Source organism: Dendrobates tinctorius, unplaced genomic scaffold (genome assembly GCF_039654945.1).
Source record: "Dendrobates tinctorius isolate UK_male_01 unplaced genomic scaffold, ASM3965494v1 ptg000362l, whole genome shotgun sequence".
In the NCBI taxonomy this organism is placed as follows: Eukaryota; Metazoa; Chordata; class Amphibia; order Anura; family Dendrobatidae; genus Dendrobates; species Dendrobates tinctorius.
The window spans coordinates 2899644-2914063 of record NW_027362028.1 but is presented as its reverse complement, the minus strand read 5'-3'; the positions used below and the strand labels follow the sequence as shown (position 1 = coordinate 2914063).

Sequence of the window (14420 nt, the reverse complement as noted above, 5' to 3'; positions counted from 1 at the left end):
TCGCTCCGCTCTCTCCCCGCTCCGCCCTCTCCCGCACTGCTCGCTCCGCTCTCTCCCCGCTCCGCCCTCTCCCGCACTGCTCGCTCCGCTCTCTCCTCTCCCGCACTGCTCGCTCTGCTCTCTCCCCGCTCCGCCCTCTCCCGCACTGCTCGCTCCACTCTCGCCCCGCTCTGCCCTCTCCCGCACTGCTCGCTCCGCTCTCGCCCCACTCTGCCCTCTCCCCCACTGCTCGCTCCGCTCTCGCCCCGCCCTCTCCCGCACTGCTCGCTCCGCTCTCGCCCCGCTCTGCCCTCTCCCGCACTGCTCGCTCCCCGCTCCGCCCTCTCCCGCACTGCTCGCTCCCCGCTCCGCCCTCTCCCGCACTGCTCGCTCCGCTCTCACCCCGCTCTGCCCTCTCCCGCACTGCTCGCTCTGCTCTCGCCCCGCACTGCTCGCTCTGCTCTCGCCCCGCACTGCCCTCTCCCGCACTGCTCGCTCTGCTCTTTCCCCGCTCCGCCCTCTCCCACACTGCTCGCTCTGCTCTCTCCCCGCTCTGCCCTCTCCCGCACTGCTCGCTTCTCTCTCTCTCTGGCCTGCCCTCTCCCGCACTGCTCTCTCCCCTCTCCCGCACTGCTCGCTCCGCCCTCTCCCCGCTCCGCCCTCTCCCGCACTGCTCGCTCTGCTCTCACACCTCTCCCGCACTGCTCGCTCCGCCCTCTCCCCGCTCTGCCCTCTCCCGCACTGCTCGCTCCGCTCTCTCCCCTCTCCCGCACTGCTCGCTCCGCTCTCACCCCGCTCCGCTCTCTCCTCTCCCGCTCCGCTCTCTCCCCGCTCTGCCCTCTCCCGCACTGCTCGCTCCGCTCTCTCCCCTCTCCCGCACTGCTCGCTTCGCTCTCTCCCGCACTGCTCGCTCTGCTCTCTCCCGCACTGCTCGCTCTGCTCTCTCCCGCACTGCTCGCTCTGCTCTCTCCCCGCTCTCTTCTCTCCCGCACTGCTCTCTCCCCTCTCCCGCACTGCTCGCTCCGCTCTCTCCCCGCTCTGCCCTCTCCCGCACTGCTCGCTCCGCTCTCTCCCCTCTACCGCACTGCTCGCTCCGCTATCTCCCTGCTCCGCTCTCTCCTCTCCCGCACTGCTCTCTCCCCTCTCCCGCACTGCTCTCCCCGCTCTCTCCTCTCCCGCACTGCTCGCTCTTTTCTCTCCCCGCTCCCGCACTGCTCTCTCCGCTCTCTCCTCTCCCGCACTGCTCTCTCCCCTCTCCTGCACTGCTTGCTCCGCTCTCTCCCCTCTCCCGTACTGCTCGCTCCGCTCTCTCCCCTCTCCCGCACTGCTCGCTCCGCTCTCTCCTCTCCCGCACTGCTCGCTCCGCTCTCTCCTCTCCCGCACTGCTCGCTCTGCTCTCTCCCCGCTCTCCCCTCTCCCGCACTGCTCGCTCCGCTCTCTCCCTGCTCTCCCGCACTGCTCACTCCGCTCTCTCCCCTCTCCCGCACTGCTCGCTCCGCCCTCTCCCGCACTGCTCGCTCCGCTCTCTCCAGCTCCGCTCTCTCCCCTCTCCCGCACTGCTCGCTCTGCTCTCTCCCCGCTCTCCCGCACTGCTCGCTCCCCTCTCCCGCACTGCTCGCTCCGCTCTCTCCCCGCTCTGCCCTCTCCCGCACTGCTCGCTCCGCTCTCTCCCCGCTCTCCCATCTCCCGCACTGCTCGCTCCGCTCTCTCCCCGCTCTCCCCTCTCTGCTCGCTCCGCTCTCTCCCCTCTCCCGCACTGCTCGCTCCGCTCTCTCCCCGCTCCCGCACTGCTCGCTCCGCTCTCTCCCCGCTCCCGCACTGCTCGCTCTGCTCTCTCCCCGCTCTCCTCTCCCGCACTGCTCGCTCCGCTCTCTCCCCGCTCTCCCGCACTGCTCGCTCTGCTCTCTCCCCTCTCCCGCAATGCTTGCTCCGCTCTCTCCCCTCTCCCGCACTGCTTGCTCCGCCCTCTCCCGCACTGCTCGCTCCGCCCTCTCCCGCACTGCTCGCTCCGCTCTCTCTCCGCTCCGCCCTCTCCCGCACTGCTCGCTCCGCTCTCTCTCCGCTCCGCCCTCTCCCGCACTGCTCGCTCCGCCCTCTCCCGCACTGCTCGCTCCGCTCTCTCTCCGCCCTCTCCCGCACTGCTCGCTCCGCTCTCTCTCCGCCCCGCCCTCTCCCGCACTGCTCGCTCCGCTCTCTCTCCGCCCTCTCCCGCACTGCTCGCTCCGCCCTCTCCCGCACTGCTCGCTCCGCTCTGCCCTCTCCCGCACTGCTCGCTCCGCTCTGCCCTCTCCCGCACTGCTCGCTCCGCTCTCTCCCCGCTCTCCCCTCTCCCGCACTGCTCGCTCCGCTCTCTCCCCTCTCCCGCACTGCTCGCTCCACCCTCTCCCGCACTGCTCGCTCCGCTCTCTCCCCTCTCCCGCACTGCTCGCTCCGCTCTCTCCCCGCTCCCGCACTGCTCGCTCTGCTCTCTCCCCGCTCTCCCCTCTCCCGCACTGCTCGCTCCGCTCTCCCGCACTGCTTGCTCCGCTCTCTCCCCTCTCCCGCACTGCTTGCTCCGCTCTCTCCCCTCTCCTGCACTGCTCGCTCCGCTCTGCCCTCTCCCGCACTGCTCGCTCCACTCTCTCTCCGCTCCGCCCTCTCCCGCACTGCTCGCTCCGCTCTCTCTCCGCTCCGCCCTCTCCCGCACTGCTCGCTCCGCCCTCTCCCGTACTGCTCGCTCCGCCCTCTCCCGCACTGCTCGCTCCGCCCTCTCCCGCACTGCTCGCTCCGCCCTCTCCCGCACTGCTCGCTCCGCTCTCTCTCCGCTCTGCCCTCTCCCGCACTGGTTGCTCTGCTGAGCTCTCTGCCCGCCTCTCCCGCGCTGCTCTCTCCCCTCTCCCGCACTGCTCGCTCCGCTCTCTCTCCGCCCTCTCCCGCACTGCTCGCTCCGCTCTCTCTCCGCCCTCTCCCGCACTGCTCGCTCCGCTCTCTCCCCGCTCTCCCATCTCCCGCACTGCTCGCTCCGCTCTCTCCCATCTCCCGCACTGCTCGCTCCGCTCTCTCCCCGCTCCCGCACTGCTCGCTCTGCTCTCTCCCCGCTCTCCTCTCCCGCACTGCTCGCTCTGCTCTCTCCCCTCTCCCGCAATGCTTGTTTCGCTCTCTCCCCGCTCCGCCCTCTCCCGCACTGCTCGCTCCGCCCTCTCCCGCACTGCTCGCTCCGCCCTCTCCCGCACTGCTCGCTCCGCTCTGCCCTCTCCCGCACTGCTCGCTCCGCTCTCTCCCCGCTCTCCCCTCTCCCGCACTGCTCGCTCCGCTCTCTCCCCTCTCCCGCACTGCTCGCTCCACTCTCCGCTCCGCCCTCTCACGCACTGCTCGCTCCGCTCTCTCCCCTCTCCCGCACTGCTCTCTCCCCGCTCCCGCACTGCTCGCTCCGCTCTCTCCCCGCTCTCCCGCACTGCTCTCTCCCCGCTCTCCCCTCTCCCGCACTGCTTGCTCCGCTCTCTCCCCTCTCCCGCACTGCTCGCTCCGCTCTCTCCGCTCCGCCCTCTCCCGCACTGCTCGCTCCGCTCTCTCTCCGCTCCGCCCTCTCCCGCACTGCTCGCTCCGCTCTCTCTCCGCTCCGCCCTCTCCCGCACTGCTCGCTCCGCTCTCTCTCCGCTCCGCCCTCTCCCGCACTGCTCGCTCCGCTCTCTCTCCGCTCCGCCCTCTCCCGCACTGCTCGCTCCGCCCTCTCCCGCACTGCTCGCTCCGCCCTCTCCCGCACTGCTCGCTCCGCCCTCTCTCCGCTCTGCCCTCTCCCGCACTGGTTGCTCTGCTGAGCTCTCTGCCCTCCTCTCCCGCGCTGCTCTCTCCCCTCTCCCGCACTGCTCGCTCCGCTCTCGCTCCGCTCTCGCTCCGCCCTCTCCCGCACTGCTCGCTCCGCTCTCCTCTCCGCCCTCTCCCGCACTGCTCGCTCCGCTCTCTCTCCGCCCTCTCCCGCACTGCTCGCTCCGCCCTCTCCCGCACTGCTCGCTCCGCTCTCCGCTCCGCCCTCTCCCGCACTGCTCGCTCCGCCCTCTCCCGCACTGCTCGCTCCGCTCTCTCCCGCACTGCTCGCTCCGCTCTCTCTGCTCCGCCCTCTCCCGCACTGCTCGCTCCGCTCTCTCTCCGCTCCGCCCTCTCCCGCACTGCTCGCTCCGCTCTCTCCCCGCTCTCCCCTCTCCCGCACTGCTCGCTCCACTCTCTCCCCTCTCCCGCACTGCTCGCTCCGCTCTCTCCCCTCTCCCGCACTGCTCGCTCCGCTCTCTCCCCGCTCCCGCACTGCTCGCTCTGCTCTCTCCCCGCTCTCCTCTCCCGCACTGCTCGCTCCGCTCTCTCCCCGCTCTCCCGCACTGCTCGCTCTGCTCTCTCCCCTCTCCCGCAATGCTTGCTCCGCTCTCTCCCCTCTCCCGCACTGCTCGCTCCGCTCTCGCTCCGCCCTCTCCCGCACTGCTCGCTCCGCTCTCTCCGCCCTCTCCCGCACTGCTCGCTCCGCTCTCTCTCCCGCACTGCTCGCTCCGCTCTCTCTCCGCTCCGCCCTCTCCCGCACTGCTCGCTCCGCTCTCTCTCCGCTCCGCCCTCTCCCGCACTGCTCGCTCCGCTCTCTCCGCTCCGCCCTCTCCCGCACTGCTCGCTCCGCTCTCTCTCCGCCCTCTCCCGCACTGCTCGCTCCGCCCTCTCCCGCACTGCTCGCTCCGCTCTCTCCCGCACTGCTCGCTCCGCTCTCTCTCCGCTCCGCCCTCTCCCGCACTGCTCGCTCCGCTCTCTCTCCGCTCCTCCCTCTCCCGCACTGCTCGCTCCGCTCTCTCTCCGCTCCGCCCTCTCCCGCACTGCTCGCTCCGCTCTCTCTCCGCTCCGCCCTCTCCCGCACTGCTCGCTCCGCCCTCTCCCGCACTGCTCGCTCCGCTCTCTCCCGCACTGCTCGCTCCGCTCTCTCTCCGCTCCGCCCTCTCCCGCACTGCTCGCTCCGCTCTCTCTCCGCTCCGCCCTCTCCCGCACTGCTCGCTCCGCTCTCTCTCCGCTCCGCTCTCTCTCCGCTCCGCCCTCTCCCGCACTGCTCGCTCCGCTCTCTCTCCGCTCTGCCCTCTCCCGCACTGGTTGCTCTGCTGAGCTCTCTGCCCGCCTCTCCCGCGCTGCTCTCTCCCCTCTCTGCCCTCTCCCCGCTCTGCTGAGCTCTCTGCCCGCCTCTCCCGCTCCGCTCTCTGCCCGCCTCTCCCGCTCCGCTGAGCTCTCTGCCCGCCTCTCCCGCTCCGCTCTCCGCCCTCTCCCCTGCTCCGGCCGCCGCTGCTCTCCGTCAGGTAGCTCAGACCGTTTGAACTACGTGCCCGGCCTCATGTGGGCGGTGGAGGACACGCCCACGCACAGATTAAGCACTCTACGTAACTCTCTACCTGTACTCTACGCACTCTACGTAACATTGTGCGCTATTTGCGTTACACCGCAGCACAGGTGGACGGACGAGCCCCTACAGACATACTCCTACCATATCCTGTCGGCTTTGAGCTCCTCCGCCCACACCGCAACCCACGGAGCGGCTCGACGGGCCAGTGAACTGCGCAGTGATTCGTTACCACTGAGAGCTCTACGCCATTTACGTACCTGGCCGATCCCAGGTTACGTAAAATGCGTCCATCCCAGTGCCCGCCCCTGGTTGACTTGCAGACTCCGCCCCCTTCTCCTGGGCGGCCCGCACACGAATGTAAACCTGGCCCCAGGAAGATGGCGGCGGCGGCGGGGAGTCGGAGCTCGTCGTCCGGATTATCCGCAGCCGCGGGCGGCGTCACGACCCCCGGGAGTCCGGAGACGGGGCGTCTGCACGGCGGAGAGGCGGACACCGGGGCCGAGGAGACCAGGGCGGATGACTGGAGGCGGAAGCAGCTGCGCAGAGTGCGGAGTGTGGATGTGGAGAAGGAGCCCGGGGAGCTGGAGCCCGGAGCCGGCGGCGAGGCCGGGGAGCCCGGGAGCCTGAGTGCGGGGTACGTGCGGACTACAGCGCCCAGCATGGCCTGCCGCCGCCGCGCGGTCACACGGGGAGGGCGTCTGTGTCCGCGCTGCTGCCTGCCACAGCTGAGGGGTCGGCACAGTGGTATCCGGTGCACGGTGATGCATTGTGGCCAGTCAGCAGAGATCCGGGCGCCAGTCACTGGCAGCAGGCAGGCGGTTGTCTCCCTGCTGCAGTGTCAGCTCTCGGGGTCCACAGCCCCCCGGGATCTCTGCTTGCTGTGGGGTCGTTATTGTTTCCATTCGGATACTGCTGGTTGTTCGCTACAATGTGTTACGCTGGATGCAATGGTGACGAAGCTTCAGCTGAGGGCAGGAGGACCGCGCGCCGGGTTATTGCTCTGAATGGAAACTACGGTGTTGTCGTTCACTGACAGCAAGCAGACATACCGCCGGTGTTGGAGCCTGGCAGTCGCTATGGTTAGGAGCGTTCCCGGTGTTCTGGTCGCTGTGTCACCGGCGGCACTCGCTCGGCTCTGCTACATGTGTATTTTTATCTTTATGGAGACTCCTCACATTTCGTGTGCGGCCCCTCAGGGTGGTCTGTCAGGGACAACTGCCGGAGGTGAAGCCTCTGGAGCTGTCACTCACTGCTGCCCAGTGACGGGGGGCACCGGGGCATGGTGGTCGGGCGCCGTGTGTATGCCACTGTTTATATGGCCACTGCTGTGTCTGCCACCAGTAATGTCCTGGCGGAGCGGGCTCTGGGGGGGCCCCGGCAGCGTCCTGGCGGAGCGGGCTCTGGGGGGGGGGGGGCCCCGGCAGCGTCCTGGCGGAGCGGGCTCTGGGGGGGGGGGGGCCCCGGCAGCGTCCTGGCGGAGCGGGCTCTGGGGGGTGGGTGCCCGGCAGCGTTCTGGGGGGTGCCCGGCAGGATCCTGGCGGAGCGGGCTCTGGGGGGGGGTGCCCGGCAGGATCCTGGCGGAGCGGGCTCTGGGGGGGGGTGCCCGGCAGGATCCTGGCGGAGCGGGCTCTGGGGGGGGGGGTGCCCGGCAGGATCCTGGCGGAGCGGGCTCTGGGGGGGGGTGCCCGGCAGGATCCTGGCGGAGCGGGCTCTGGGGGGGGGGGGGGCCCGGCAGCGTCCTTGAGGAGCGGGCTCTGGGGGGGGGGGGGACCCGGCAGCGTCCTTGAGGAGCGGGCTCTGGGTGGGGGGGGGACCCGGCAGCGTCCTGGCGGAGCGGGCTCTGGGTGGGGGGGTGCCCGGCAGGATCCTGGCGGAGCGGGCTCTGGGGGGGGGTGCCCGGCAGGATCCTGGCGGAGCGGGCTCTGGGGGGGGGGGGGGGCCCGGCAGCGTCCTTGAGGAGCGGGCTCTGGGGGGGGGGGGGGGGGCCCGGCAGCGTCCTTGAGGAGCGGGCTCTGGGTGGGGGGGGACCCGGCAGCGTCCTGGCGGAGCGGGCTCTGGGTGGGGGGGGACCCGGCAGCGTCCTGGCGGAGCGGGCTCTGGGTGGGGGGGGGACCCGGCAGCGTCCTGGCGGAGCGGGCTCTGGGTGGGGGGGACCCGGCAGCGTCCTGGCGGAGCGGGCTCTGGGTGGGGGGGGACCCGGCAGCGTCCTGGCGGAGCGGGCTCTGGGTGGGGGGGGGACCCGGCAGCGTCCTGGCGGAGCGGGCTCTGGGTGGGGGGGGGACCCGGCAGCGTCCTGGCGGAGCGGGCTCTGGGTGGGGGGGGACCCGGCAGCGTCCTGGCGGAGCGGGCTCTGGGTGGGGGGGGGACCCGGCAGCGTCCTGGCGGAGCGGGCTCTGGGTGGGGGGGGACCCGGCAGCGTCCTGGCGGAGCGGGCTCTGGGTGGGGGGGGACCCGGCAGCGTCCTGGCGGAGCGGGCTCTGGGTGGGGGGGGGACCCGGCAGCGTCCTGGCGGAGCGGGCTCTGGGTGGGGGGGGACCCGGCAGCGTCCTGGCGGAGCGGGCTCTGGGTGGGGGGGGGACCCGGCAGCGTCCTGGCGGAGCGGGCTGTGGGGGGGGACCCGGCAGCGTCCTTGAGGAGCGGGCTCTGGGGGGGGGCCCGGCAGCGTCCTTGAGGAGCGGGCTCTGGGGGGGGTGCCCGGCAGCATCCTGGCGGAGCGGGCTCTGGGGGGCCTGGCGGAGCGCTGTCCTGGTGAAGCTGGCTGTGGGGGTCCTGTGCCCGGGTCCTTCCTGCAGGCCATGCTGCCCCTCTATATTGTGCATTCATTAATTATGTAAATGCCTGCTGATGCCGCGGCCGGGCACAGATGGACGGTGGCATTTCAGAAACATAACTGCTGCCGACTGTTTACGGCTTGAATTCGCCTTTGTTTCGCCTCCCACAGGGTTGATTTGTGTGTGAGCCCCAGGTTGTAGCAGAGCGCTGGGGAGGAAAGAGTTAAGGGAGATCAAACCATCCTTTTTTTTTGTTTTTCTTTTTTTTTATCTGCTTTATGTGTAACTGTGCAAACATTGGGGTCACAGAAGCCTCTTCCTGTCAGCTGCCGCCTCCTCTCCTGCTGCACACAATGCTGCTCTGTCTGCGGAGCCCTCCTGGAGACCCTACCTGTGTCTGGCGGCTGCGGGCAATGGCGTAGTGTGAGCAGGTAAGGTGGCGATCTGTCAGCGTAGAATCCCGCCATACTGTGCACGTTGTGATCAAGGGGATCTGTTCGACCTGCAAGCAGTGCTCGTATGACACGTGTCGGACCGTGGCCCCTGGCTGAGATCTCGGGGACCCCGGCGCTGTTGCTGTGTCCTGGTTATGTATACCCCTCCGTGGGCTTCTGTATACACACTGCAGCCATATATAGTCGGCGTCACTGAACATAGCGGAATTACCAAGTAAGCCTTTGTGCTCCCTCAGTATAACATGAGCTTTGCTTGTAGTGGGGGACGGGTTGGGTTTTGTGATGTTTGTTCGTCTGTCTCTAACTTTAGGTGGTCTTTGGACTGTGACTTATGTATTTTGGTTTTACCCCCCCCCCCCCTCCACCTCGCTCTGTATAACATGAGCCTCCTCTGCAGTGTGGGACAGGTGGGGATTAGTTGTGTTTGATTTCTCCCTGTCCTCGCATATTGACAAGTATGAAGAAACCTTAGGTGGTCTTTGGACCCTGGACTATGAGATGTTTTCCTTTTTGTACCCCCCAACCCCTCCCTGCGGTGTAGGACAGGGTAGGTTTTACCAGGGCTGTGGAAGTCGGTAAGCCAAACCTGCGGCTCCGACATATATTGCTTATATTTAAGTGAAAAATGTATTGTAGTACAATGTGAACATCAGACATTTAATCATTTCTATGATCCAATAATCAAGACATTTAGATAGAACATAATATATATTTATTGGAATACAACTTTAGAACACAAAAAACTGTAATAAATTGTAAATATGTAATACACTATGTAATATCGATTACATATATACACAGTGTATGTGAGTATGTGTGTGTGTGTATATATATATATATATATATATATATATATATATATATAGTAATGGACTATGTAAGTTGCAAAAAACAGTTTTTAACAAAAACCTACTAAATAACATTTGTGCAGTCTATGAATTTGTCCTAAGAAATAGAATTCCCTCCATCAGATCCTCCTTCATAGGTGACCTCAAATCTGACCTAATAATTCTAAGGCTAGAGAACAACCTCTCTACAGTAACTTGTTTTGGAGGCAAAGCCGTAACCACATGGGCAACATCTCTAACAATTTCCGGGTATAAAGGAATTGCCTCATGCACAGTCAGTTTTGATGAACGGTTGAATTTTTCTTTGAGAGCAAGTGAAACATTTTGCTGAAATCTGGTCAATCTGCTGCTATAGGAGACGGCGTGAAATCTTTTTCCTTGCAGCAACGCTTTGCCTGCTCCATATCATCCAAATACTTGTCAAAGTCAAACTCCTCATCTGATGAGGATGAAGATATGGCAGCAGTAGCACTGTCAGGACCCGAGTCCTCTTGCGCCTGGCAGTCCTCCTGTAGGCCACTCTTCTTAACTGCTACCTCAGTCAGAGCTTCTTTTCCTTTAGTAAGCTGTTGATCATCAAGCAATATACGATGACTTGGGTCCACATAAACAGCTGCCAGAAAAAGTTTATTTTCTAATAGCTGTGTCTCTCTCCATTTCATTGAAGCAGAAATGCCATCTGCGATTAAATCTCCTCTTTGGGACAGGCAAAATAGCAAGTTCTTCCACTCCCTTATGAAAATGCCAGGAGTTAAATCCTCAGCTTGTAATTTTTTAGTCACGGTAAATAGGTGATTAAGCAATTCCTTCAATTCAGCTACCTGTGTCCATTGATCTTCATTTAGGGTTACCTGAGGGTTTGCCATATCTATAAGAAACGGTTTTAGCCAGGATCAAATCGGGGGGGGCAGAACCTCATACTGTTCCGCAGAATCTCATACTGCACACCTCAGCTGCTGCAGAGCCTCATACTGCACACCCCTACACTTGAAAATAAAGCCTGCACCTTAAGATGTGGTGAATGCAGTCTATTGATTCCAACTATCAATTGATGTTGATGTGTTACTGAAGACGAGCAATGCCTGTCCTGGGCGTCCTTTTTGGGCAGCTATGAGGTGTACCTGACTGGTCCTAAAAAAAAAAGTGTTAAGGGGGTTTTACACATAGCGATATCGCTAGCAATATTGCTATAACGTCACTGATTTTGTGACCTTATAGCGATATCGCTATGTGTGATACTTGCCTCCGACCGGCTCCCCTGCTGTCCATCGCTGATCGCGTGAGAATGTCCGGCTCCATTTCTCGTCATCAGCTTCCTGCTGGCGCCGACGAGCGACGCGTGGAGGCGGGCGGGAGGACCTCGGGATCGCTGTGGTGAAAGGTAAGTATCGTGCGCTGCGTCGCTGCTGCATCGCTGTGAGGTCTTCCTGTGTGACAGCTCACTAGCGATCATTTAGCGATGCACCAGCGATCCTGACCGGGTCGGAACGCTGGTGCATCGCTAAATGTAAAGGGGCCGTTAGTCTGTGTGCTACCCGGCTTTCATTCTTTTTGGTACAGATAAGATATGGATAGACAGATATGGATAAATGGATAGAGCAGATTTCTAATCTGCTTTTGCTATTGAAATCATTAGCTATGAGCTCAAAAACCTTTCAGGTGATGCTGTTTTTTTAAAAAGCTGATCTGGTTTTGCAGCTGAAAAACGTATCTTCAAAAAACGCAGCAAAAACGCTGTGTGTGAATGTAGCATTAGATCAGGAATAGAACAGCCATTTATAGGACATTTCATAACTTTCCCAAACTCCTATGAAAAAATATTCAGCACATTCTGCATTGAACTACTGTACCCAATTTATTATAGATATTAGGAGTCAGACCATTTTGTACCGACTCCACCAAAATGAGCACCGACTCCATGACTCCGACTCCACAGCCCTGGGTTTTACATGTATTTCTTTTTCTTCTGGTTTATACTGTCGGTATGTGTGTGTGAGATCTGCAATGTGACACTACAAGCCCCAGCATTCCGTGGAAGGTGCATGCTGGGCATTCTAGTGTCACCGCAGCTGCAGAGCCTGCAGTTCTGGTGTATATGGTGGGCAACAGGCTATAAGGGTTCATCCTCCACCTCGAGGCCGCCCGCTGCATGCACCTTCACAGAACCCCACACATGTTATGTACCAGGTTATACCGGGAAATATTGCTCCTAAACTGGGGCTGAAGCTGCTGTATCATGTCCACAGGGGTATCTGTTGGGTGACTTCTAGGGGGGTCTCTGCAGCGGTAGTGTCGGGGGGGGGGGTGGGAACATTTGCTCCTTTTCCTTTTTTTTTTCTTAGTACGTGAGGTGCAGCCGCCGCTCACTGTTCGGCCCCACGTTAGATGTGTACATGGTGCTGCTGGCAGCCACCTCTCTCCCCCTTCCCCCAGCCCTCGGGTAAGTGCTGACTGTGCCTTTAAGCGCTCCCGGTATAGCCGAGCCTCCGATGGGGGTGGTGATCCTTTAAACATATGTGACAGGGCAGGGAGAGGGGTCTAAAGACAGGGAGGCTGAAACTGATACAAACGCAGGAAATGGCCCAGATCACTCTGCACTTTTGCCACTTTGCAGCTCGTTTTTTCCGCTTTTTCCTCGGCCACTTTGTGTCGGAGTTCTCCTTAATCCCCTGAAATAAACCCAGACAGAAATAACCTCTGAGCCATTAATAGGATGAGGGGATGAGCCAGAAAGCCAAATAGTGCGGCTCATTGTGTCTTACCAGAAAATCAGGGAGCCTCGTGTTATCCCCCCTTCCCGCTGGTGGTGGCCACGTCCTGGCTATTTATAGCCCCCTGTGTATCTGTGCCCCCAATGTTGTCAGGCCGCTCATGTGTCTGTGCCTTCAGTGTTATGTCAGAGCACTCATATATTGCAATGTCGCATACACCGGATTCCTGCATGTTTTTTTTTTTTTTTTGCAGAAGTTTTCCCGGCTCCACCATAGCGCGGTACAAACCTGCTGATGTCCTTCGTGCTGTCAGGAGGTCAGAGGAGCTGATCCCACGGCATTGATGGATACAGTAGAGCTGCAGCTCTGTGCAGGATTTATCGCAGAGCGATCTGCCGCAAACCTGTAACAAGATCTGCACCAAAGACCTGCATAGATGCAAAGTTCACACTTTGTAAGGGCAAAGGTGTAACCTGCCACCTTCCTGAGGAAGCGTGAAGCCCAATGTGAATATAGCCAATGTTCTAAACGATAAACTTCTGCCTGCAGCCACCACTAGAGGGAGCTGATGGGTTCCATTGTTTTGAAAATAGTTTTAACATTTGTCTTTTTGAATAAAGATAGGCGGCATTTTTGTGCAATTCACGATCAATTATCTTAATATGAATCAATATGAACAGTTATTGCCAGTCGGTCACAAGAGCAGTGCAAGATGTTGGGTGATGGCGATCAGATTATTTTTGGTGCCTTCTTCGCTCCATTTCTAGAATGTGTATATTGGTGTAATTGTACATGATGTTTTGTTAATGGAAAATACATGGTCGATGTGTCCAGAAGAGGAGGGTCCCCGCACTGTCGCCCCTCAGTAGATCTGTCCAGAAGAGGAGGGTCCCCGCACTGTCGCCCCTCAGTAGATGTGTCCAGAAGAGGAGGGTCCTTGCACTGTCGCCCCTCAGTAGATGTGTCCAGAAGAGGAGGGTCCTTGCAGTGTCGCCCCCAGTAGATGTGACCAGGAGAGGAGGGTCCTTGCAGTGTTGCCCCCAGTAGATGTGACCAGGAGAGGAGGGTCCTTGCAGTGTCGCCCCCAGTAGATGTGACCAGGAGAGGAGGGTCCTTGCAGTGTCGCCCCAGTAGATGTGACCAGGAGAGGAGGGTCTTTGCAGTGTCGCCCCCAGTAGATGTGTCCAGGAGAGGAGGGTCCTTGCAGTGTCGCCCCCAGTAGATGTGTCCAGGAGAGGAGGGTCCTTGCAGTGTCGCCCCCAGTAGATGTGTCCAGGAGAGGAGGGTCCTTGCAGTGTCGCCCCCAGTAGATGTGACCAGGAGAGGAGGGTCCTTGCAGTGTCGCCCCCAGTAGATGTGACCAGGAGAGGAGGGTCCTTGCAGTGTCGTCCCCAGTAGATGTGACCAGGAGAGGAGGGTCCTTGCAGTGTCGTGTCCAGGAGAGGAGGGTCCTTGCAGTGTCGCCCCCCAGTAGATGTGTCCAGAAGAGGAGGGTCCTTGCAATGTCGCCACCCCTCCGGTAGATGTGTCCAGGAGAGGAGGGTCCTTGCAGTGTCGCCCCCAGTAGATGTGTCCAGAAGAGGAGAGTCCCTGCAGTACTGTCCCCCAGCCTCATTGGAGATGTTTTTATGGTGGTCCCAATGATACCTCTTCTCCCCCCCCCCCCCCCTCCAGTGTGTGTGAAGGAGTTAAGAGTTTTTGGAAAATAGTCTGATGTGCCGCACCCACGGCGATTATAAATAATGTTTCTCATTGTCAGGAGGCAGTGCAGCAGAACTGAGATAGTCACAATCCATACATGAAAAGGGCAGGAATTCAGGCTCGGTCGTGGCCTTCACAACTGTCCACAGGATCACACACTGCATTGTTATAGATATGGAGGGTAATGAATGCATGTGTGTAAGCTGAGCAGCACGTAGGAACACTCCAACTGCACCCACAGAAGTTGTGCAATTCAGGCTTCAAGGAAACCTGTGAGTGTGGCTGCGCAGCAGAGCTGGGGGTCACCTGTGAGTGTGGCTGCGCAGCAGAGCAGGGGGTCACCTGTGAGTGTGGCTGCGCAGCAGAGCAGGGGGTCACCTGTGAGTGTGGCTGCGCAGCAGAGCTGGGGGTCACCTGTGAGTGTGGCTGCGCAGCAGAGCAGGGGGTCACCTGTGAGTGTGGCTGCGCAGCAGAGCAGGGGGTCACCTGTGAGGGTGGCTGCGCAGCAGAGCAGGGGGTCACCTGTGAGGGTGGCTGCGCAGCAGAGCAGGGGGTCACCTGTGAGGGTGGCTGCGCAGCAGAGCAGGGGGTCACCTGTGAGTGTGGCTGCGCAGCAG

General features: G+C 61.6%; 1 protein-coding gene across 2 annotated transcripts in view; it reads left to right on the top strand.

Annotated features, from left to right (window-relative positions):
* Positions 1-5583: 5583 nt before the first annotated feature.
* MAP3K1 (mitogen-activated protein kinase kinase kinase 1) overlaps positions 5584-14420 on the top strand; it is a 35270-nt gene continuing 26433 nt past the window's right edge. For both annotated transcript variants that reach the window (XM_073562682.1, XM_073562680.1), the window contains exon 1: positions 5584-5951. In XM_073562682.1, coding sequence (XP_073418783.1) covers positions 5599-5951 — 353 coding nt within the window. In that variant the 5' untranslated portion in view covers positions 5584-5598. The remainder of the gene's footprint in view (positions 5952-14420) is intronic.